This window comes from Chiloscyllium punctatum, chromosome 15 (genome assembly GCF_047496795.1).
Source record: "Chiloscyllium punctatum isolate Juve2018m chromosome 15, sChiPun1.3, whole genome shotgun sequence".
Taxonomy (NCBI): domain Eukaryota; kingdom Metazoa; phylum Chordata; class Chondrichthyes; order Orectolobiformes; family Hemiscylliidae; genus Chiloscyllium; species Chiloscyllium punctatum.
In genome coordinates this window covers 50,730,382-50,757,028 of record NC_092753.1, presented here as the reverse complement: position 1 = coordinate 50,757,028, position 26,647 = coordinate 50,730,382, and the positions used below count along the sequence as shown (strand labels likewise).

Genomic DNA, 26,647 nt, shown 5'->3' with positions numbered 1-26,647 from the left:
TCCACCAACACCCTCTGTCTTCTGCCTTTGAGCCAGTTCTGTATCCAAATGGCTAGTTCTCCCTGTATTCCATGAGATCTAACCTTGCTAATCAGTCTCCCATGGGGAACCTTGACAAACGCCTTACTGAAGTCCGTATAGATCACATCTACCACTCTGCCCTCATCAATCCTCTTTGTTACTTCTTCAAAAAATTCAATCAAGTTTGTGAGGCATGATTTTCCATGCACAAAGCCATGTTGACTATCCCTAATCAGTCCTTGCCTTTCCAAATACATGTACATCCTGTCCCTCAGGATTCTCTCCACCAACTTCTAGCACTTCACCTGTGACTATCGATGACACAAATATCTCAGCAAGAGGCCCAACAATCACTTCCCTAAATTGTAGCATCCTAATGTTACAAAATACAACTTAAAATACAATGTCTCACCTGCTAACAGAAAATAATGACTAAAACTTAGCGAACTGTGTAAATGTATATTCAGAAATGTCCAAAATATAAAATGCTCTATCTTAATAGCAGCAAGGGAGATCTTGACCTTGTAAAAAAGCGAATAAATGGTCAATTCTGCTTTTTCCAGATTTTAATTTCACCATCCAACAAAATCAAAATCTTTCACCACTGCATTTTGCCTGGCTAGATATGATAATAAAGGTGGTTAACAAGCGTTCAATAAAAATGATATGCAGTAGATGTACTACCTGCCAGTGATTAGGAAGAACAGGGTGAGGATAACGAGAAGAGTGAATCCTCCAACTGCAGCAGTTGCAATGACCAAAACTTGCCCTTGTTCTGTGGCAATGTCAGATGCTGGAAAAGAAATGGAAAGAAAAATATACTGAAGCATAACTGGTATTATTTTATGTAAGTTTATGTAATATTATGTAAGCATATATTATTTTATGCATTTCAACATTAATACAAAATTGGCACCATGCAATAAATCAATGTGTTCTTAAGGCAAAAAAGTAAGAATAATGGATATGAAAAAAAAAACAAATATATGGCTAATACCAAAACATGAGAGAGTGGAAACTTTCTAGTATTTGTTATGTACTTATCCTGAGATAAGATTATAGTCCACGTCTCTCCTTATTTTTTTTTTGTTATGCGTATAATTGCACAATTTGTGCTGTGATTATGTTCCTCCTTTGATGTCATCGGATACCATGGTGGACATTGACTACAAGCATATGTTTGTGCATGAGGATGTCAACATTAATTACAATACAATCACTGCAATTACGCTAATTGATAAGCCATATCAAGAAATAATAGCCAACAGATACAAATATAAATTGTAATATTAGCCCATTCCATTTTGAATTTCCACAGTGTTCCCGTTTCAATATGTTGAATTATTCTGGTTGTCTGTCAGTTTAACATAATATATTGTCACATATGATTGATTACCCATGCTACAGAAACAATATAAAGTGAGTACAAACTGCTGAAGACCACATTGTTAGAACTTTCTTAACCTTGTGATATGTGCACCTCTGGCAAGGTCAGGATTCATTCATTGTCCCATTTAAATGGAATGGCTTCTGAAGCAATTTCAGAGGAATCCTGTCGACCTGGACTCACATGTAGTTCAGATTTCCTTCCCTAAAAGATGTTCCTGAAATAACTGGAAATCTAGACAATTGATGATACTTACATGGCACCATTACAGAAATTAACTTTTAAATAATAAATTGAATTTAAGTCCCTCCAGCAACCATAGTGAGATTTGAATCCATCTCCCCTGCAGTCCACTGGACAAGGAATACATTGACATTACCACCACTTCACAGTCTGCCCACAAATACTTAACTGTCCCTATATCCTCAAATCAAGGTAGATTGGAAACAAATAGGGAAAAACAAATTTATGCACGCTGCTGATTTGCATATGTATACAAACTCTAGAAAATTAGTTTAAACTGAAGCATAAGGGATTTCAGAGTAGAACTTTCTCCTTCTGACATGGGACTTCTTACAACTGCTTCCACATTAACAATGAAGGCCTGATGGTTAACTAAAACAAGTGCTATGCCCCTATTGTATGTAAATGAGGAGCCTAAGATTTGTTTTATGTCCTCTCACTAAAATTGATTGTGACAAGTTCTACCTGGATTCTTCAGCGGCCACCAACATGTACATTTTTAAAATTACAATAGACATTTGGAAGTAAAGCAGGACAGTTCTCCCTGGTGCCCTGACATTTAACCAACATAACTGAAACATAATTTACTTTAAAAATAATGCTTAGGTCTGGCCATTGCAACTTCAGATGAGAACAAATGTACAATTAAACAAGGGAATCAAGGAATTTCTGCTGTTGCTCTGCTTTACACAAAGAAAAGGGCATGTCTGATTCCACCATCATATTCATTGGGTAACATGAATCACCTGCATTTGTATGCACATACAAAATAAGTTGACCACAGAAAGTTAGCTGCTTTCAGATTGGAATACTTTTCAATAACATGATCAGTGATAATTATCATTAATCAACTTCTCTAACAATAAAAACAATTCATTCCTTCAGGATTAAATATCAGAGGCATAAAGTAGACTAAAATATTCTCTTCATCAGTTTTTAATGTATTTCTTTCTTAATCCAAGTTTCATTGTCTCACTTTTTCTCTTTCTGATCTGGCATTAAATGCACTCACTCCAATGTATAACCTTATGCTGTATATTTTACCATACTTCAATCTGATTGATTAAAGATGTACACAGTTGTTTACCCTGTTCACTTAGATCCCAGATACCGTATCCAGGCACCCTGTCATTTCCATCTGACACATAAAGCAACTTGCAGTAAGAAACACTGTTAAACCAATATGATCACAGGTCGGGCCAATTAACAGTGGGAAACAGTTATTGCATGAGTACAGCAAAGTCTGAGCCATTATCTGCTTCTTATCACATTGATCAATCTCTGTAGAACCTTGTTGTGTGGATTTGGCTGCCACAATTCTCAAATTTCAATAATTTACTTCAAATGTTTGGAACATGCTAACATTCTGAAAGGTATTGCATAAAAGCAAGTTCTTCCTTTTCTTAAGTAAAATAAAATTACTATGGATACTGGAAATCTGAAATATTAAAAAAAACAGAAAATGCTGGAGAAACATAATGGGCTTCTTTGGAGACAGAAACAGAATTAACATTGTGGGTCCAACAACTCTTCTTTGAAACTGAAAGGTTTGAAAAAAAATGCTTTTTATGCTGTTGATGAAGTGCCCAGTACATTTAATGATGGCGAGGGAGTGATTGAGATGTAAAATAGGTGTTAATGATAGGTTTGAAGAAAACAAAACAGCTTAGCCCTGCTGAGAGCAAAGGAAGCAAGACACCAATAAGACATAAGTGGGTGTGAAGGGGTGAGGAGCATTGTAATCAAAATTCAGAACAGTATTCATACTCTGAAGTTATTGGACTCAATGTTGAGACCTGAAAGCTGTAATGTGCCGAACAAAATTGAGGTGCTATTCCTCCAGTTTACATTGAGCTTTGATGGAAAACTGCAACAGGCTAGGATGGAAAAGTTAGCATGGGAGTAAGATTTTTTTTAAATAACAAGTGATCTTCTGTAGCCCCATCATGGGTCAGGAAATTCTTCAGAGATGCTACTTCTCTGTCTTCACAACATCGGCACAATCCCTATTAGCATACGTAAATCACAAAGTAATGGCAGTTGAGCAGCTGCAAGGAGATCCCTGGCCTATATGCTGTCAGTTTATAATAAACAGCTGAGCACACAATGCCATTATACTGCATTCAGATCTTAAATTGAAGAAGTGCTTCACCTTAAAATTCCAATTGTTTAATCCTACCGACTAAACGAGCAAACTGTCAAGATTTTCAAAATTTTGAATGCTGAGATTCAATAAGGCTCCATAAATTGTGCAATAATATTAATATCTGTATCCTCAATTCTGTTAAGCACAAACCCTGATGGACTTGATAATCATGCTGGAAGAATTTTTTATGCTCATCAAACAGCATGATCACTGACTTAGTGTCAAAGTGCAGTAGTGGGAGGCAATAACAACGGTTTGTATTTTTCTAAATGGATTTGGCAGGGTAGTAAAATTTTAATAGCAGTGGCTAAACAACAGAATAAAACCAATTATCAGGGGCTGAATCCAATTAATTTCAGCCAAAGAGCAATTCCAGAACCATAATTGCCTACAAACCAACATTTTGTAGTCACGCTCAGTTAAGTCTTTAATGCTAGTTAGTGTGATGAGTTTTATTATCATACTCAATCAAAATAACAGGAATGCATTGTGCACTGACGTACGAGGCAGCATCATGCATCTTCTGTACCCTTGAACTTGTTTTCAGCAACTGTTTTACGACATTTTGCATTGTATTACCATAGCTCATTAAGATGAATGGACCCGTGCACAACTTAATTCGAGGTCACCGTTGTCTTTCACAACTGGTACTCAAAAATGTGTAATTTTGCCAGGATTCCAAATCAAAGTGTTTCACTCTTACTGAACATTTTCAGAGCAGTTCTAATAGGGCCCAGAAGGTGCACAATCAAACACTGAAGGTCATAAACTTGAATTTAAAGACTGGCTTGGATAAGAAAGGTTATTAATGATATTTGTGAGAGCTCTTCAATGCAACAACCACAAACATCAGCAGAATGTTAGAGATTAAGTTGTTTAGTTTACCCTTACTCTTTTGCATATGTGTAGTACTTAACTACCTGTTTATAAAAATACTTCCAATCATGTACTTCTCTGCAAAAGTTTAGCAACATGTAATTTGCAGTGGCTGTCACAGTGAGTTTCTTAAAATGATTAGCATTTTTATAATGGAACCAAGAGACATCAAAATATGTTGTCTTACTTCAGAATGAATTACTAATGAAGAACACTTGGTTCTGATTAACATAAAGAGCTTAGGGTAAAAGGAGTGTGAGTTTCTCTCAGGTGTAACAGGAACGACACATTGATGCAAAGATAATGAAATCATTTGAATCCTTTCAGACATTTTGGAACAAAAATGAAGCAGAAATACATTAAAGCACGTGTCATCTGTTCTATTTGTATAGAGATGCCAGAGAATCAAAAAAATTGCTAGCAATTTGGTTGTCATTTAATTTTCTGAGACACTAACTAAATCATGAAAAATGATGATGCAATCGTGAAGGCATAATTATTCCTTTATCTGTGAGACTGATTCTGTAAATTAGGTGCCATTGGACAACATCACATAAAACTAGATAGTGAAGTGGGCATATGGATTATTTGGCACCTACAGTGTGGAAGCATGCTTTTCTGCTCGAATCCACACCGACCCTTTGAAGAGCATCCTATTGAAACCTGTCCCTATCTCTGTAAATCTGCATTTATCATTGCTAATTCACCTAGCCTATACATCCCAGGATACGGCCAATCAACTAACCTGCACATCTTTGGACTGTGGCAAGAAACCAGAGCACTCAGACGAAACTAATGCAGACAGGGGAGAATGTCCAAACTCCACAGACAGTTGCCCAAGGGTAGAATCGAATCCCGGTCCCTGGCACTGTGAGGCAACTGTGCTAACCATTGAGCCACCATGTTGCCCACATGGAGTTAAGCAATAATGGAACATGTTCAAAATAAATCAGGCAGCAAATAATCACCTTCAAACAACTGCATCCTGCTTCAGATACTTTACAATTTCTCCTCCTTTCTTGAAAACATTGACCCTTTGCTAAGGTATGGTACTATTGGTGTGAGTCATTTTTCAGCAGCTCAGCAAAGTGCCATTTTTCATGTTGATCTTTAGCAGAACAAGCCAAATGTAGAACCATCTCAGTCAAATCTCATCCCTTTCTCACTCAACATTTAGTATTTCAGTCAGGGATGTGAAATAATTATCAAGTAGGAGAACATTAGCGCTTGTAGTCTACATTTTATCTCCCTAATTCAGCAGCTCCAGAAGTGGCTATTGCTGACCAGAGGATTTGCCTCAGTGTGAGTACAGAGAGGAATGCGTAGAGTAAAGAAGGTCCTGGATGGAGGATCTAAATTAATCTGGCTAGATTTAACTTTAAGAGTAATTAGATCAATTTTGTTTAAAAAGATATTTTGAACGGAGAGCAGCTATCATTTTAATGGAAAAGGTTCTGAGGAGAGAAAAGATAACCACCACTGGCAACTTATGTATGCCTTTTAAAAAAAAATCCAGTCTGATCCTTTGTGTGATTGTAAAATTTGTGAGTGAGATAAATTAAGACAGTGCTGAATAACACTCAGCACTATGTTTCTCAAATAGCAATTTCAAAACAAATCTAATAATCATAAGCACATCAAATCAGTACTCACATCAGTATTCATTGTGCTCTCTCAATACAATTCTCTAACATTTCAGTAAAGTTCTGGGAACTCAGTAACAAAAGTACTGAAACTTTCCAAACTGATTTCACTTTGTGATTCTGTTCTAACGTTAAAGACAGAAGATGCCTCCAGAATATTTGACATGTTGACAGAAACCAATAGTATTTTTTGATTGAAGGCTTATCAAGATGTTTTTCGAAAAGAAGATTTTAACAACATTAGTCAAAAAGGACAAAGTATTAGTATCGCTGTAGTTCATTAATTACCAGTTCAGTAGAATACTGCAGTAATCCTGGAGATCTGAGGAACCAAATAGTACTTTCTATATAACACAATCATTGATTGGCTACAGCATAGGAGGAAGCTATTCATCCTGTTATTTTTATGCTGTCTCTGTATATAAGCAGCTCACCCCATACATTCTCCCCTATCACTGTATATTCTTCCTTTTCAGAAAATAAGAGAAAGTGAGGACTACAGATCCTGGAGATCAGAGTCGAGAGTGTGATGCTGGAAATGCATAGCAGGTTAGGCAGCATCTGAGGCGCAGGAGAATCGACGTTTCGGGCACAAGCCCTCCAGCCTGATGAAAGGCTTATGCCTGAAATGTCAATTCTCCTGCTCCTCAGATGCTGCCTGACCTGCTGTGCTCTTTTAGCACAAGTTTTCAGAAAATATACCACTTCCCTCTTGAATGCCTCAGTTGCTCCTCTCGCCCCCATACTCTCAGGCAGTGTATTTCAGAACCTAACCGCATCAACTTTGCTTCACTTGCCAATTACTTTAAATCTAAGCTCTTTTGTTTACAAGTATTCCAAAAACAGGAACACTTTCACCCTATCTACTCTGTTCATATGCTTCATGATTTTGACAAGCTTTGTCAAATGTCTTCTTAATTTTCCTCCTCCCCAAGTAGAACAGTCCATCCAATCTATCTACACAAATTGAAATTCTTCATCATTGGAAACATTCTTGTAACTTTTAAGGTTCTTATGGAACAGTGGTAATGTCTGTACCACTGAGCCAGGAGGCCTAGGTTCAAACCCGCCTGCTCCAGATGCATGTATTAACACCTCTGAACAGGGTGATCGGGAAATATATCCATGTGAATCTTTTCTCTGTTCTAATGCCTTCATATCGATCCCCAAAGTCTGGTGCTGAAATTTGGATGCAATATTCCATTTGAGACTGAACCAGTATTTTACATAAGCTGAACATAACTTCTTTGATTTTGTACTTTATGCTTTTGTTGATAGGCTAAGGTATTGTATGCCTTACTAACAGCTCTATCAACCTGTCCTACCACCTTCAAATGTCACACAGCTCTTGGATCGACATCCTGGAATTGTGTCTTTGTTTTAAGTTGTCTCTCTGTCTTCTTCCTACCAAAATGGATCATTTCATACTTGCCCGCATTAGATCTCATCTGCCAGTTATCTGCCTTTTCCATCAAACTATCAAAGTCATTTTGAAACACAAACGGAAGTTGCTGGAAAAGTTCACCAGGTCTGGCAGCATCTGTAAAGAGAAATTAAAGTTAACGTCACTGGACCTGAAACATTAACTTTGATTTCTCTTCACAGATGCTGTCAGACTTGCTGAGCTCTTCCAGAAACTTCTGTTTTTGCTTCTGATTTACAAGATCCGCAGTTCTTCTGGTTTTTATTTAATGCCATTTTGAAGTTCTACACTATTCTCACAGCTGATATCATGTCCAAGTTTTGGCTTGTCAGCAAATTTTGAAATTATGGACTACACATCAGGTTTAAGCCATTAATACATATGAGAAAGAGGAAAGGTCGAAACACTGATCCATAGGGAAGTCCACTACAAATCATCCACTGTGGTCCAAACCCAACACTTCTTCCACCTGTACTGACCTCCAAACTAACATCCAACTACCAAACCCTCCATCTAACTTCCACAAGACTCCCTCTCCCCCCCCCACTCCATATGACCCTCATTCTCCAATTCCACTCCCTAACCTGAAGCTTTGCTATAACCAGTCTGATCAAAAAACAACTAACTTTAAAGTAGTCGATGGTCCCTTTAAGTAGTATAATTGTTGGTGCCCTTCCTGCTGCAGAATGTGGATTTCAGTGTGAAAATTAAAGGAAGGGCATTAGCGGGAGCTCTGTAGTCCAAAGTAACTTAACTGACTGACATCATGATCTACCTGCTCTGGTGAACAGACACTTGTTAATGCTTGCATCAAATGGGGTCAGATGGGATTATTCCTCAAGTGTGCTTGTGCACATTCTATGGACATCATTTTGGAACATCGATGGTACTTGTTTACCCACAAATATAATGAGCCCAATTTCTCACCCATTTTGCTTAAATTTCAGGTTTTGAAGCACTAGTCCTAGCAAGAACTTAATAGGGAAGCTTCTCTTTTCAATTGTGTCAATTCGTACCAGAGTCAGCATACAAATCAGCTAGCAAGTAGCGAAATTCTGTAACAAGTCTTAAGAGAGAGATAATCAGGAATTAAATACATTTGTCAAGCACTTTTCCATTTTTACTGGAACGTAAATGTATTGATCAAGGAGTAATATTTTCTCTGGAGACCAGCCTCGTAAATGAAGGTAATTCAAGTTAACATAAAAAAACTGGTGGAAGTGCCAAATGGTACTGTGAATAATGACTGTGAGCTTTACTATTAGTTTGTGTCAGTTTTACTTTACATGAATCTAGAGGTACATTATGCAGCAAAAGATTAATAGAACGAAATGTGAAACTTTTATATAGAATTCAGGGATGAAAACAAAACTTTAGCTGTTATTATTTGACACCAATCTAATGATTGTTATCTGCAGGTGCTGTATAGGTTTTGAAGTAATCTGTTAAGCATGTAACTTCGTAACACATTATGGGATAAATTACCTTGAAAAGAACCAATAAAGTTTTGTTACATTTTTAGTAAATTTATGGATTGTAAAACAAATACTGGTACATTAAAAAGAAGAACAAAACAAGTCAGCAACAACATGTCTAAATGCTAAAGAATACATAAGGAAACGTTGTGGGTAACAATCCAGATAAACCTACATTCATCTCCGGTTTCAAACTCAAACTTCTGACTGTAACTGCCATATCCAGCCGCAGTCCGAGCACGGATCTGAAATACATATTTCGTAGCATGCTTCAGTCCATTAATGATTACACTGGAAGATTTGGACCTTGTAGAGGAGTAGCTGAGTTGTTCGTGTTCCTGCATGAAATTAAGGATAAATTACTTGAAGATCAAAATGAAACCTGCTGCGGATTAAATGGCTGCACAAGTCCAAAATGTCTTTCTCACCTATGCATACTCCACAGAAATGTAAACAAATTGGTATCCGTTTTGGACGTGTATTTGAATGCATTGACTGTTTCTTGAAATCAGGGATGTTAGCACAGGGGAACAGACCAAATTGTTTTTCAGTGGCAGTAGATATCACTGCGCTGTTATAACACAGAACAGATATGAAGCAACTTCTGTATGTTTTCAGCACTGAGGGAAAGTGTTATCTTTGTGCCAAGTTGAGTAAAATGTTGTAAAAGGTTATTTGACAACATTGTGTGTGTGTGATGTGTAGTAAGTATTTTTTCCATTGCATCTCAAAAAGCCCCAGAAAAGTTGTGCATAAGAGATCATTGTGCAAGATTAAAAGCACATGGAATTGGGGTGAAGGAGGGGAGTGTGTATTGAGATGGATAGAAAATAAGTTGTCAGAGAGAAAACAAAGAGTGAGAATGAATGGGTCCTTTTCAAATTTGCAGGCACTAACTAGGGGGTCCCACAGGGATCGGTGCTGGGACCCCAGCTATTCACAATGTATATTAATAATTTGGATGACAGAACAAAATGTAACATCTCAAAGTTTGCAGATGACACCAGGTTGGATGGGAGAGTGAACTGTAATGAGGATGCAGAGATCCTTCAGCATGATCTGGACAGGTTAGATGAGTGAACAAATCAATGGCGGAAGTGGTATAATTTGGATAAATGCGAGGTTATTCACTTTGGAAGTAAAACCAAGAAGGCAGATACTACTTGCATGGCTTTAAACTGGAAGACGGCAGTGTGCAGTGGGACCTGGGCGTCCTTCTGTATCAGTCGCTGAAGGTGAACATGCGGGTGCAGCAGGTAGTAAAGAAGACAAAGCGAGAGGTTTCGAGTACAGGAGCAGGGATGTGCCATTGCAGTTATACAGAGCCTTGGCGAGGCCATACCTAGAATATTGTGTGCAGTTTTGGTCTCCTTTCCTCAAGAAGCATGCCCTTGCTCTCGAGGGAGTGTTGCAAAGGTTTACCAGCCTGATTACTGGGATGGTGGAACTGACATATGAAGAAAGATTGACTAGGTTGGGATTGTTTTTGCTGGAGTTCAGATGAGTGGAAAGTCAAATCAAGGTAGGAGTTTCATGGTAGGGCCTTAAGAAGTATAAAGAAACAGAGGGATCTTGAAGTTCAGGTTTATAGTTCTCTGAAAGTGGAGTTACAGGTAGACAGGGCAGTGAAAAAGGCTTTTGGCACACTGGCCCTCATCAGTCAGGGCAATGAGTATAGAAGTTGGGAAATTAAGTTGCAATTGTGCAGAACATTGGTGAGGCTGCACTTGGGAGTATTGTGTCCAGGTTTGGTCACCTTGCTATAGGAAGGATGTTATTAAATTGGAAAGAGTGCAGAAGAAATTTACAAGGATGTTGTCTGCACTCAATGGTCTGGGTTATAGTGAGGGGTTGGACAAGCTAGGACTTTTTTCTTTCGAGCCTAGGAGGCTGAGGGAGGACATTATACAGGTGTCATGAAAAGCATGAATGCACTCAGTCCTTTTCCCAGGGTTAGGGAATCAAGGACTAAAGGTCATCAGTTTAAGGTTAGAAAGGAAAGAATAAAAGGGATAAAAGGGAACCTAAGGGGCAAAGTTTTTACGCAGAGGGTGATATGCATATGGAATGAGTTGCCAGTGGAAATAATTGAGGTGGGTACATTAACAACATTTAAAAGGCATTTAGATAAATGCACGGATAGGAAAGGTTTAGAAGGATATAGGCCAAGTGCAGGAAATAGGGTTAGAGTAGATGGACATTTTTATCAGCATGGACCAGTTTGGGCCAAAGGGCCCGACTCCATACTGTAGGACTCTATGAGTTGGGGTGGGGGGGGGGGGGTGGTGGTGGTGGTTCGGGTGGATCTCATAGAGACTTCTAGCAGGACTAGACAGCGTAGATGCAGGGAGGATATTCCTGATGGTGGCTGCATCCACCCCAGAGTCTGAGGATTCGGGGTGGACCATTTAGGGCAGAGATGAGGAGACATTTCTTCACCCAAAGAGTGGTAGGCCTGTGGAATTCATTTCCATTTGAATGAGGTGATACCAAAACACTGAAAGTATTCAAGAGGCAGCTAGGTGCAGCATTAGAGGTGAATGGGATCAATGATTATGGGGAGAAATGTTTCTACATTTCGATGCAAAAGCTTCCTATCGTCGGGTCATTTCTTAGCAATAGTGTCAATTTAGTGAGTTGGGTTTAAAGTTAAATTGCTTGGATCTTAGATATATTTCTCGGTAAATTGGCAATTTTGATAAAAAAAGTTTTGAATTTCCATGTTTATCATAGGCAGACAGTATTAAATCCATTACACAGTCCAGATACTAACACGGTGGCACAGTGGTTAGCACTGCTGCCTCACAGCGCCAGAGACCTGGGTTCAATTCCCGCCTCAGGCGACTGACTGTGTGGAGTTTGCACATTCTCCCCGTGTCTGCGTGGGTTTCCTCCGGGTGCTCCGGTTTCCTCCCACAGTCCAAAGATGTGCAGGTCAGGTGAATTGGCCATGCTAAATCGCCCATAGTGTTAGGTAAGGGGTAGATGTAGGGGTATGGGTGGGTTGCGCTTCGGCGGGGCGGTGTGGACTTGTTGGGCCGAAGGGCCTGTTTCCACACTGTAATCTAATCTAATCTAAATAAATATTTTATCAGAAACAGTTAGGTTATTTAATGGGTACTGAATTTGGATCGTCATAATCTGGATAAAACAGTATACCTAAAGAACAGTTTTATTTTAGGTGGTTTAGTGAGAGAATGCAGTATCATGTTTCACAAAAAGGCCCTTTCAAAAAATGGCCATCGAGCGTCAAGAAATTGGAATAGGAGTAGGCCATCAATCTCCTGGAGGCTTTTCCACGATTCAAGAAAATCATGGTTGGTTTTCAACCTTACTAGAACAGGGGATTTATGCAAGTCAGTGTTTTGTCACAGAAATGTTGTAACAATGTGTAAGTAAGTATACATGCATAAATCATTTTGATTGTCCAGTGTGGACTTTCAACAGAAATTCCAAATTTCTCTCATTATAAAATAGTAAGCAGTTCGAAATGAACAATGACATTGGAAGCCAATCACAAATCTCTAACATCATTTAAAGTTTAAGATTAAATTACAACTTTGATTTCGCTCCTCTGTAATTAGTGTCAAAGATTCTGAGATAATATCTCAGAACCTGAGTCGGGCTGTTGCAATCTGAATGTATCCTGTCAGCTGCACTGAGGTTTAAGAAAAATGCCACGCATACAAAATGGGATCACTGGGTTTTTTCATCTAACTGTTCTTACCACAAAGTGCCAATGGATAAGTTAATTTTCCATTCTTTATGACGGAGTATACCATCAGCTGGAATACTGTGAGAGGTAGCTGATCTTTCAATTTTGTAATGTTTACTCTGTCTTATTTTAGAAGACCTTGGCATGGCTAAGTAATGGATGTTGCTAGCTTTAAGGGGAGGCCTGAGTCCCAGAATGGTTTTTATCCCATTGGTGTTCTGCACACTTCAGCTCATCAGTTATTACTGAACTTGAGAACATGATATGCATGCTATCTTGTTGTGTGGTGATTGTAACAAGGTCAGCCAGGTGGACCTCATATAACAGGAGTTCCCTGATTGGACCATGTTACCAACCCAAATCAGGGAGCCCTGGTTGACAGATAAGGACAAGAGTGTCAGACATCCTGTCTACTCTGAGAGGAGGCTCTGAGGGAGCTTGATGAGTATTAAGGACTCTCCATGTGTAAATAAAGAGTGACTTGCTGATGGGTAACTGGCCTCTGTGGAGTTATTTCAGTTGATAATCTTGGGAAGCAATCTTTTTTTTAATTCTCCAGAGTTTGAGTTCATATCATAAGACTTTTCTTGTTTTCCATTGACCAGGGAGAGGAGTTATGAACAGACTAATGAACTTCGAATAAATTAGAATAACCAACACTATTTCTAATGCAAACCTCTGTGATATACTATGAATGGTTGTATTCTATATCTAATAGGTTATTTTCTTACTGGCTGACTCTGCAAACTGTTTTTCATGTAAAGTCAGATAAGATGCTGTTTTATAATGATTGTGGCAGGTAATATGTAATGTAATATTCTGTTAAGCTGGTGATTAACTCGTCATGTCAAGTTTGGTGCCACATGGAAATGTAAGACGAAATTGGACATTCATGGTTATTGAGGGAAAAATAAAGATTAGCAGGGTCTATAAAATCTAGTTTAAAGAAATGGATAACTGGCCTTCTCTTTTTCAATAGATGTAGTTCTTTCAAGTATGATGAGTAGAGTGTGACATACATTATTGACTTAAACCATCGCAGAGAATCACCTGCTGCAGTGCTTGTGGTAAACAAGGCAATAAATAACTTTAAAGGCCATTACCCTATTCACTTGTTAAAATGCAGCAGTGTATAACCCAGTGTGTGTTTTTTTAAAGATACAAAGGATAGTTGTTGGGTCCTTTCTTAGTTAACTTGAAACAGCCTCTGCCTCGTCAGATATGTCTTGAGGGTCCTGTTCCTGTCCTTATTGTCTGATGATGCTTCATCCCAAGCGGATTTCTTGCAGATTTAGTCATTGCTGGCTTGTCATTGCCTTCCACTCTCAGGGATGGAGGAAGGGGTAAGGTCACAAGTTCGTTTCAGCCAGAACAGGAACCAAATAGGTGCTGCTGATGTTTTTCGGAACCACACACACTGGCCATCTAGACAACTGAGCCCTACTTGCCAGATGCCCAGATCAGTTTCTATCCATGCTAGGTTTCTTTTTCACATATAACATTTTTAAAAATGTCTGCTGAATTCATTTAGGAAGTGATTTTTGTTCAAAATGGTGATTCTATGTATTTTTAAAATGCTTTTTAAACTGTGACACAGATTTGCATGTGTATAACAACTTCCATATATATAGCATCATTTAAGGAATTAAAAGTTCAAAAATGTATCATAGGAACAATCGGATACAAAATATGATGCAAATCCTAAAATTGACAAATTTGGGCAGATGATAAAATAGCTTGATCAAACAGCTAGGCTTAAAGGAGCATCTTTGATGTGGAAAGTGAGGTGGGGAGGCAAAGAGATTTTTTCAGGAACTGTGGAGCTTAAAGCCTTGGCAGTTGAAGGCACAGCCATCAATGGTGAAATGATTCAAAATAGCATTGCTCAAGTGGCCAGAATTACAAGGATGCAGATGGTTCTGGAGGTGGTCACGATTACAGACCTAGGAAGGTGTGAAGCCATTAACTGATTTGGAAACAAGGATGAGAATTTTAAAACAAGGTATTGCTTAGCTGGGAGCTAATATAGCTTACTGACGAGAAGGGTGATGAGTAAATCGGACATTATGCGAGTTAGGACATAAACAGTCAACCTTTAGATAGCCTTGGGTTTAAGGTGGGTGGACAATGGAAGTAGACAATGTATGATGAGCATATTTCACAGCTTTTTAGATATATACATTAACCTCCCAGTTACTGATCTTTTAAGCTGGATGATATATATTTGGAAGTTGGTATCTGTCAAACTAGCTGCTTCCACCTTACAGCAAATTAAAATCTAACTCAAAAATGCAGGGGAGTTGTAGAAGTGTAACCTTAATATTCATTAATGAATGTGCTTTTGAGGGATGGCATCACTTGCACAATTGCACAGGCTTCTCCAATTAAATTACTGTCTTTTAATAACTCCCAGGTCTCCTCTACTGTGAAGACATCTAGGCTTGGTATAGCCAACTGTTTATCCTCAAGGCAAGAAAGATAGCTCGGAATTGATGCTACTAGTAATTTTATCTTTTATCTCCATTTCCAGTGAACTTGTTCCTCCACAGAAACAGATGAACTGATTTATAATTGTGTGTGAGACTTTACTTTCCGATACAAAGTCAAGGTTAAGAGTAGAAACAAAACAGGAAAATAATGCACCTTTATGTTATGATTAACTATTAAATTGGTCATTGGCAAAAGCCTGTACTGGGCAGCCAATCACATCAACAGAAAACCAGGCACAGCTATTTTGAGGTTAATTTCCTTTAGTAGTCACCACTTAGAATGTTAATGGGGAAACAAATACTTCAATCCATTTTTAAAATATTGCACAAAACTATACATCATAAGGCTTAATTGTGAGATTGTCAATTTTGTATGTAATTTGTCAGGAACTAAATCGTCTGTACAGTGATATTTTCAATGGATCCTTACTTTTTCATAGTACTTTATCTCGTAGTCCAGAATGACTCCATTTGGATGCTCAGGCTCCGGCCATGACAGACCAATACTGTTCTGGGATGCCCAATCTTTCCTCAGAAACCCAATCAGAGAGGGAGCTGAAAGGACAAAAGTTTCTGTAAAAATATTCATAGGGAAAACCAGCTCAAGTGAATCTTTGGCTTTTGGATCAGTTTAGCAGCAGTTGTCAAAGTGCTATAATGAAACATGCTATTGTGGTTATTTCAATTTCACAGGTGGACACCCTTAGCCTCTTCTGTTAACCACTGTTTTTGAACTTCATTGCTGTGCTTGGCCAATAATTCCCTTGACTCTAGTTCCATCAATGAATCTAAGTGGTTCATTGACAACAGGTCAGAAACAGTGCTGCATGAGTGATGGGGCATTAATTTACTTGTTTGTGCTTAATCGAAAGTACGGCCACCGAGGTTTGTTTTCTCCCAATATAGCTTTGTGTGGAGCTGGCAGAAAGATACTGTCCCAATTATTTCCAAAACGAAGCAAGCATCCATCATAAAATTAAGCTAAACATTTATGCCAACTATTCTATTCTTGCAAAAAACATCATTTTTGGGCTGTGGATGTTGCTGAAAAGAAAGGTATTCTACTGCCCCTTGCTCTTGGCGAATAGTGATGGGTCTTCTGAGTGAACTGCGTTAGTGATTTTATTTAACTGAGTAGGTTGTTAGTTTACTTTAAAGACAATTAAGAAATAACCATGCTGATACGGATGTAGAATCACATAAAAGATTCAACTTGGTAAGAACAAGTTTCCTTCAAATTGAAGGATACTTTTACACAAGTCTGATAGGTTTATGCATACCTTTACTGGTACCACCTTCCGCCATTACTCCCCCATAGGTTTATTGAACTAATTTTGGATTCTCAATCGGCCATGATGGGATTTGAACTCATGTTCCCTGGATTACAATACCATATGCACAACATTACTGTATTCATTCAAAAACATTGACAAAATAACTTTCAAAAAGCTTTTAATTGAAAAAACGTTAGTGTGAGAATCACATCTCTGTAACAAAAAAAAATGGCAGAGATGCAGAATACGTTTTAAGAAAGAAAATTGGAGGGGTGAACCAGTAACTGTGGCTTCCCTCCCAGTTGCAGATATGTGAAGAAATGGTTATTTTAAATTCAAGCCTATTGTTGAAATTATTTATATCATTATCATTAGCAAGACTCAAGAACTTTTTGGAAATAATATTGTGTTCCCTTTTTGCACATCTCTATCAATATCCCATTTTCTGAGAGCCTGGAGGATAGGCCGTTGGCAACATTATCACTGTTGACAACTATGCATTCTGCACCAAAATGAAGGGCTATTAGACAATGTTTTATGGCTGCTTAAGGGAGGTACACCTCTATTTTTTTCCTTCCCATCAAAGATAGAATGCTTGTACCTTTGAAATTCACCCATTGAGGATACACAAAATCCCCAAGGCAATCAAACCACCCTTAAACCCAGACTCTGAATGGAATTCTAATGTTCTGCCATGGTCACCAAGTCGAACTTATACATTTCACTTACTTTATGATTTCACATCTTCCATAAAGATACCCACAGGATATTCAAGGCAGCTTTAATGGAGGTAGAAGTTCAGAAAAGTTGGTCAAAACTGAGATTGTCTGCAAGTTACTGTAGCATTTGTGACTGAGGGTTGCAGCCACCAATCCTTTGACGGGATCCAGGGGCTGAATTAATTTACAGTGGCAGAGGATCAATTGTTACTGAGAATTAACAAGCTGAGGCTCTTTCCTCAATAAGATTTTGCTTGTTGCATAAGGTAGGTATTGTCGTGTCAGGTAATGGTTCTGGAGGGGTTAATAATAAACTGGCTCTCCCCTTTCTATTGATGTTCCACAGTCTGTGCATGGAGAGATGTTCTACTCTAGCTTTCAGAGGGAGCAGATGTATCGATATCGATAACATGCCTCTTCTGTCGACATAAGGAGAAAGTGAGGACTGCAGATTCTGGAGATCAGAGCTGAAAAATGTGTTGCTGGAAAAGCGCAGCAGGTCAGGCAGCATCCAAGGAGCAGGAGATACTCCTGTACTTCTGCAGATACTCTCCAGTGGTGTATTCTCCATCACCAATCACACAAAAGGCCCAAGGTAGAGTAAAGACAAAGGAGAACTGGTGGCAGTGGACTATCTGAACTGATTATTATAAACTACTACATACCACAAGGTGCAAGCCAAGGTTTTGTGGAAAAATACCACAGATACAGCATACATTAGTTCATTAAACACTGTTACTATGATGGTGAGGAGACTTAGATATCTAAGTCTGCACTCCACAAGGTCCTAAGCTGGACTCCTTATCCCCATTCAAACCTGCATCACATCAACACATTGGATGGAGTTAATGTAGTCTTCAACATTAATCCTTTCAGAATCATTATCTAATATACCAGTCTCTGTGGACAGCTATCTATGTTACATGCTGTCACTACAGAATTAGAAAATGATATATATAAAGAAATTACACATTTGCAGGCAGTGCATTCAAGATCACCGCAACTCACTCCGTAAAAAAGAAAAGTCTCTTTTAAGCTGCTGCAGGAGCAGACACAGCTGTTCTGATGTGTGTTTGCATATTAACAGAACAAGGTGAAAAATCTGTTTCTTAAGCATACAGATTTCCCCTGAACCCTACTGATAGTCGAATATAACACCAGGCCTCAAATAAAGTACAACTCTGGATAACAACACGTTAGGGAGGATTTCGGGGCTTTGCAGAAGGTGGAGACAAAATTTAGAGCAAGTTTCAGGGATTATTCCTCAATTCAAACATTTGGAGAAAACAGAAAAGCTCACCTTGTTCTCGAGAGAAGGTTAACAGGAAATTTGATAAATGTGCTCAAAATAATTAACAGTTTTGATTGAATAAGTAGGGCAAAAATGTTTCCAGCAGGAGAGGAACGAGTAAACAGACAATCCCAATTTCAGGTCAGCAAAAAAAGTAGGGATGACATGAAGAGTTTTTTTTAATAGAGTGAGATGCTGTGATGTGGAATGCACTACCTACAAGGACTGTGGAAACAGGATCAGCCATAATATTCAAAAGAAAATTGAATTAGTACTTAAAGGGAAGGATTGACAGGGCTATGGTCAAAGAGTAAAGGAGTAGAACTAATTGGATAGCTTTACCAAGGAGTTGGCACAGACATAATGACCTCCTACTGAGTTGTATCATTCTATTAGCACACTATGCATTGCTGGGACATAGATAACAACCCCATTATGTAAACAATCAGTGGCTTTGAGATGTGTGCACATCAGCAGTTGCTAAAGAAAGTCTGCATTATTAAAATTTTCCAACAATACCTGAAGTGGAAGTCTGTCAGAATGTCCTGATGAGTAATTGAACATAATGGCTGTAAAATTGTTAATAGCAGTGACATTATCTGGATAGCATTGTTATGTACTCATTCATCCTCAACTTGAAATGTTTTGAGAACTCTGTTTACTATCAGTCTTAGCTGACAAACACTAGCAAAGGATTTAAACTTTCTATGCTGTACTGAGGCAAACTTCATGATGCATCTCTCTGGCCACACCTGTCTGTGTCAGGCACTTGCAATCTTTCATTTTCCCCAACAGCTGATTTAAGCAGGAGTGAGAAAACAGCATCTGTTGGATATTACTGCAGCAGAAATCATGCTGAGACTTAATCATTTTAATGGATTTAAGATTGGATACTCTGCCAGCTGAATATTACACAAAGAAAAGCCATTAACATGGAAACTGATATTCTGCTTCCATGTCCTGCTTCATCTGGGCGACAGAGTCAAGTGCAATTGGGGTCAGATAGAAATGCTAGGTGGAGATCACAATCAAATCAGCAAAGATCTTTGAATCACGGAACGGGATCAAAAGATGGATACAGTGTAGGGGATTAAATGTGGGTGAGATGGATACAATGTAGGGGAATGGGTATGTATGTAAGGTTGATAGACTGTAGGTGTGTCGGAGTGTGTGTTTGAGACTGATAAACTGTGGGGGTATAGGAGTGTGTGTTTGAAATTGATACGTTTTTGGGGTGTAGGAGTCTGTGTTTGAGATTGATACACTGTGAGGGCGTAGGAGTGTGCGTTTGAGATTGATACACTGTGGGGATGTAGGAGTGTGTTTGAGAGATTGATACACTGTGGGGGCGTAGGAGTGTGCGTTTGAGATTGATACACTGTGGGGATGTAGGAGTGTGTTTGAGAGATTGATACACTGTGGGGGCGTAGGAGTGTGTTTGTGAGATTGATACACTGTGGGGATGTAGAAGTGTGCGTTTGAGATTGATAGACTGCGGCGGTGTAGGAGTCTGTGTTTGAGATTGATAGACTGTGGGGGTGTAGGAGTCTGTGTTTGAGATTGATAGACTGTGGGGGTGTAGGAGTGTGTTTGTGAGATTGATACACTGTGGGGGCGTAGGAGTGTGCGTTTGAGATTGATACACTGTGAGGGCGTAGGAGTGTGCGTTTGAGATTTATAGACTGTGGCGGTGTAGGAGTGTGTGTGAGATTGATACACTGTGGGGATGCAGCATCGTAGAACTGAGATGCATAGAAGGAGGCCTTTCAGTCTATCATGTCTACATTAACTCTCCAAAAGAGTACAAATACTTTTCTCTTGGCCTTTTACCCCGTCCCTGAATATTGTTTCTATTTAAACTTTCATCTGTAGCCTCTTGAATGCCTCAACTGAACTTGCCTCTACCACAGTTCCAGGCAATATGTTTCAGTCCCTAACAATTCACTGTGAGAGTCACATCGTATGTGCTACCTTTACAAATACCTTAGATCTTCGCACTCTCATTTCCAATCCCTTCATAAGTTTGAACAGTTTCTCTCTATCCACTTTGTCCAGCCTCACACATGATTGTGAAATCTTTTATCAAATCTCTTAGTTTTAGGAGTTCTGAACAGAGTCACTGGGCTAGAAACGTTAACTCTAGCTTTTCTCCACAGATGCTGCCAGACCTTTTTCCAGCAATTTCTGTTTTTGCTTTTGATTTCCAGCATCCACAGTTCTTTTTTTTCGTGTTCTTTTCTTAGCCTTCCTGCTTCTAAGGTAAACAGTCCCAACTTTTCCAAACTATCTACGCAGCGAAGTGCCTCATCCCAGGAATTTCTTCCTTGCTTGCTCCAACATCTTCACATCCTTCCGAAAGTTTATTAGCTAAAGTGTCACCCTGTATTTCAGCTGAGGTCTAACTAGTTTTAATTCTGCAAGATGGTGGCAGGGCTTGTCCACTTCAAGCACTTCTCTTTTCTTTCTCCTTTTCTTGCTTTTTAAAAATGTTTTAGCTTGTTTTTTCAGTTCAGTCATGGAGGCAGCGGCTGAAGGCCCAGATAGGTCTTTGGTGAGAGGTGGTAAGTGTAATACCGCTGTGGCTTCTTCAAGGTCTGGAGCGTGGAATAGGCTTGGGGCTCGGTGTGATACCAGATTGCGATGTTGTGGTTCTGTTCGCCGAGCTGGGAATTTGTCTTGCAAACGTTTCGTCCCCTGTCTAGGTGACATCCTCAGTGCTTGGGAGCCTCCTGTGAAGCGCTACTGTGCTGTTTCCTCCGGCATTTATAGTGGCCTGTCTCTGCCGCTTCCGGTTGTCAGTTCGAGCTGTCCACTGTGGTGGCCAGTATATTGGGTCCAGGTCGATGTGTTTGTTGATAGAGTCTGTGGATGAGTGCCATGCCTCTAGGAATTCCCTGGCTGTTCTCTGTTTGGCTTGCCCTTTAATGGTAGTGTTGTCCCAGTCGAATTCATGTTGCTTGTCGTCTGTGTGTGGCTACTAAGGATAGCTGGTCGTTATCCTTAGTATCCAGCTATCAGCTTTCAGCTATCCTTAGTAGCCACACACACAGACGACAAGCAACATTAATTTGACTGGGACAACACTACCATTATAGGGCAAGCCAAACAGAGAACAGCCAGGCAATTCCTAGAGGCATGGCACTCATCCACAGACTCTATCAACAAACACATCGACCTGGACCCAATATACTGGCCACCACAGTGGACAGCTCGAACTGACAACCGGAAGCGGCGGAGCCAGGCCACTATAAATGCCGGAGGAAACAGCACAGAAGCGCTTCACAGGAGGCTCCCAAGCACTGACGATGTCACCTAGACAGGGGATGAAACGTTTGCAAGACAAATTCCCAGCTCGGCGAACAGAACCACAATAACGAGCACCCGAGCTACAAATCTTCTACCAAACTTTGACCAGATTGGGATTCTGGCAATCTGCAGCAAGGTGGCTAGTGAGCCCAGATGGTGGTCAATGGTGAGGTATCTGACCACTTGTCAGCATGTGCCTGGATATTGTCCAGATCTTGCTGCATTTGAACATGGACTGCTTCAGTATCTGAGGAGTTGTGAATGGTGCTGAACATTGTATAATTATCAGCAAACATCCCCACTTCTGCCCTTATGATGGAGGGAATGTCATCGATGAAGCAGCAGAAGATGGTTGAACACTAAACCGAGCAACTCTTGCAGAGATGTCCTGGAGCTGAGATGACTGACCTTCAACAACCACAGCCATCTTCCAATGTGATTCCTGTGGAACTCAGCTACAAAGCTTCCCCTTGCTCAAAATTTATCCCTTCACTATTTGTTTTTGTTTCCTATTCCCTCAGTCGATGTTGTAACCATATTCATTCTATGAACTATAACTTTTCTCACAAGTCTGTGTTGCACTGTATCAAAAGCCTTTTAGAAGTCCATTTACACCATATTAGCAGCATCATTTTCATTAACTTCCTTGGTGCCTCTTGAAAAGACTTCAGCAAATTATTTAAACATGATTTTCACATAAGAAATCTGGCTGGCTCTTCCTAATTAAGCTACAATTTTCCATGCAGTCATGAAGTCAATCCCAAATAATTGTTTTCAGAATTTTCCTCACCATCAAAGATAAACTGACTGATCTATAATTGATTTGGAGGTGCCGGTGTTGGACTGGGGTGTACAAAGTTAAAAATCACATAACACCAAGTTAAAGTCCAACAGATTTATTTGGAAGCACTAACTTTCGGAGCACTGCTCCTTCATCAGGTGGTGTTGTATGATTTTTAACAATCTATAACTGCTGAGCTTATTCTTCCAATATATTTTAAACAAGGGTGTTACATTTGCAATTGTCCAGTTCTCTGGAACCATTCTTGAGGAGATTGAAAATAACTCCCACTCTCTCTAATATTTCCATTCTCACCTCGATCACATCCATTGCCTCCACTTGTAAATCCCCTTGGCCCTACTGCAGCACTGCACATGTATTGTGATAGAATATTCTCCTGGACAATTTGGGAATGCTTGCTCCTTGCTGTTCTTCACAGCAACATTGTCCCAGTCTACATTCAGGTAATTCAACAAACCCATTATAAATGCTCTATGATATTTGTATCTCTCTTTAATTTCCTTGCAGATTTGTTTCTTTAGATCCTTTCCAAAAGTTAGCAGTCTGTAGAATATACTAAGTAATGTCATTACACTCTTTTTCTTACTTCTAGCCAAATTGTATCTATCCTTAAACACTCTTGGAACCTTCTCTTTCTAGAGCTCGGCAATGCTCTCATTAACTCAAAGTGCTGCTGCTCCTCCTTTTCTCTTTTCCTTTTTTTTTGGATCACAGTGACCAAAAATATTTAATACCCAATCCAACTTTTCCTTGAGCCATATCTTTGTCATAGCCACAACATTACTCCACATAGCAATCAGCATCTGTATTTCCCCAATATTATAAACCATACTCTGTGCATTCACACACATACAGTGAACCCCTGGATTTATATTTCATTTCTGAGAAGCCCTATGTTTACAAGTGGAGGCAATGGATGCGACCGAGGTGAGAATGGAAAAATTAGAGCGAGTGGGACTTATTTTCAACCTCTGTAAGAGTCAGGAGTGGTTCCAGAGAACTGGACAATTGCAAATGTAACACCCTTGTTTAAAAAATGTTGGAAGAATAAGCTCAGCAATGATAGATCTTTAAAAATCACACAACACCACCTGATGAAGGAGCGACACTCCGAAAGCTAGTGTGCTTCCAAATAAATCTGTTGGACTTTAACATCAAGGTGTTATGTGATTTTTAACTTTGTACACCCCAGTCCAACACAGACACCTCCAATTATAGATCAGTCAGTTTATCTTCTATGGTGAGAAAAAATTCTCAAAACAATTATTTGGGATTGACTTAATGATTGCATGGAAAATTGTAGCCCTGAGTATCAAGGACCACTGGTTGACTGCTGCTGATTGGACTACCATTCATACACTCATGGTGCACAGCCCACACTACTTAGTCAATTGAATTCCCCAAGTCAGTTTCAACTTATTTTCATAGGCATTTAGATGCCATTCATTAAAAAAAAATTTTTATTGCTCCTTACTATGCACAAGACATTACACTTGCCTGACTTAGACTTAAATGACTTTGCTCTGTTCGTGTAGTAATTGTGCACAAATATTCTGTAATTTCTGGCTGTCACTTCAGATTTCACTGTTTCTCTGAGTGTATATTGTCTGCCTGTAAAACCTTTCCATTTATAATAATTTCCTCAAGCAGGACCACCTATGTTAATTAGAACTGTAAGACCATAAGACATGTGAGCTGAGGCCGTTCAGCCCCTCCAATCTACTCGGCCATTCAATGAGATCATCTATGATCTAATCATCCTCTCAACTCCAGTTTCCTGACTTTACCCTATAATTTCCTTGCTTATTAAAAATCTGTCTATCTCAACCTTGAATACATTTAATGACCCAACCCTCTGGGATAAAGAATTCCATAGATTCACAACCTTCTGAGAAAAGAAAGTTCTTATCTCTGTTTTATTCAGAGGTAATACCCATTAGTCCTAAATTCTCCCACAGTGAGAAACAATCTTTCTGCATCTAATCTGTCAAATTCCTTGAAAATCTTGTACATTTCAAAAAGGGAACATCTCATTCTTTTAAACTCGAATAATTACAGGCCCAACTTGCTTAACTTTTTCTCATAAGAAAGCCTTTGCATACCCAAGAATTGCTAAGTGAACTTTCTCTATACTGCCAGTACACCCCTCCTTCATTATGGTACACAAAGCTGTTCACAGTATTTCAGATGTCATCTGATTTTTGCCGTGTATAGTTTTAGCAAAACCTCCTTATTTTTTATACTCCATTTCCTTTGCCTTCTCCTACTAAACCTATCTGCGAGCTTTGAGACTTATGCACAGATTTACAATTTCCTCTGGTCTGTAGCTTTCTGCAGTCTTTCTCTATTTAACTAATATTCAGCTCATCTATTCTTCTTTCCAAAGTGCATAACTTCATATTTTCCCACATTAAATTCCATCTGCTAAGTTTTAACCCACTCACTTAACCTGTCTATATCCTTCTTTAGTCACTTTTTGTCATCCTCACCACTTGCCTTCTCACATATTTTTGGTCACTCCCAACTTGGATATAGTACAGTCAATTTAGTAATCTAAGTTGTCAATGTATATTGTAAATAACTGGCTCAGCAAGGATCCTTGTGGCACTCCACTAGTGACAGGTTGCCACCCTGAAAATGCCCCCCTTATCCCAACTCAGTCTCCTCTATTAGTTAGCTAATCATATGTCCTGACACTATCCTGTCCCCCTAAGTCCAGGAACTCCCCAATTAGGTTCAGGACACCACACACACCCTTCACCTCCTCCAAGATCTTTGTTTCCCCTGCCCCCCAATGCCTCATCTTCACCATGGGCATCGAGACCCCGTTCACATCCATCCAACATGACGAAGGCCTCCAAGCCCTCTGTTTCTTCCTCTCACACCATCCCAATCAGTACCCTTCCACTGATATCCTCATCCACCTGGCTGAACTGGTCCTCTCCTTTAACAATTTCTCCTTCTAATCCTCACATTTCCTCCAAACCAAAGGGGTCGCCACGGGCACCTGCATGGGACCCAGCTATGCCTGTCTCTTTGTCGGGTACATGAAACAGACTAGCTTCCGTAGCTACACCAACACCAACCCCCACCTGTTCCTCTGCTACTTCAATGACTGTATTTGCACTACATCATGCTCCCACAAGGAGGGTGAACAGTCCATTAACTTCATTAACACCTTTCACCCCAACCTCAAATTCCCCTGGACCATCTCGAATTCCGCCCCCTGCCCCCCATCCCCGCTTCCTGGACCCATTCATCACTGTTTCTGGCGACCAACTAACCACATACATCTACTACAAGCCCACTGACTCCCACAGCTACCTAGATACATCTCCTCCCACCCGACCTCCTGTAAAAACACCACTCCTTATTCCTAATTCCTCAGCCTCCACCACATCTGGTCCCAGGATAATCAATTCCACCTTAGAAAATCCCAGATGGCCTCCTTTTTAAAAGATTGCAATTTCGCCTCACACATGGTCGACAATGCCCTCCAGTGCATCCCCTCCACTTTCCGCACCTCCACCCTCAAACTTCATCCCTCCAACTGCATCAAGGAAAGAAAGCCCCTCCAACAGTCCTCACCTTCCACCCACCGACCTCTGTATACACCTCTGCCACTTCCGTCATCTACAAATGGACTCGACCACCAGAGATATATTTCCCTCCCCCCCTATCAGCGTTCCATTTGTGACTCTCTTGTCAGATCCACAACCTCCACCAGCTCACATTCCACTTCTGGCACATTCCCCTGCCACTGCAGAAAGTTCAAAACCCGTGCCCGCACCTCCCCGCTCCGTGCTGTCCAAGGCCCCCAAGGATCTTTCCACATCC

General features: G+C 39.7%; 1 protein-coding gene across 2 annotated transcripts in view; it reads right to left on the bottom strand.

The window, feature by feature from the left end:
• Window positions 1-26,647, bottom strand: part of epha6 (eph receptor A6) — a 695,995-nt gene that overhangs the window by 116,825 nt on the left and 552,523 nt on the right. The window contains exons 7-9 of one of the 2 annotated variants that reach the window (XM_072585079.1): window positions 15,849-15,973; window positions 9,390-9,552; window positions 706-814 (exon numbers count right to left, since the gene is read on the bottom strand). In XM_072585079.1, the coding sequence (XP_072441180.1) occupies window positions 706-814; window positions 9,390-9,552; window positions 15,849-15,973 (397 nt within the window). The remainder of the gene's footprint in view (window positions 1-705; window positions 815-9,389; window positions 9,553-15,848; window positions 15,974-26,647) is intronic. The other variant, XM_072585081.1, reaches the window with a different exon arrangement.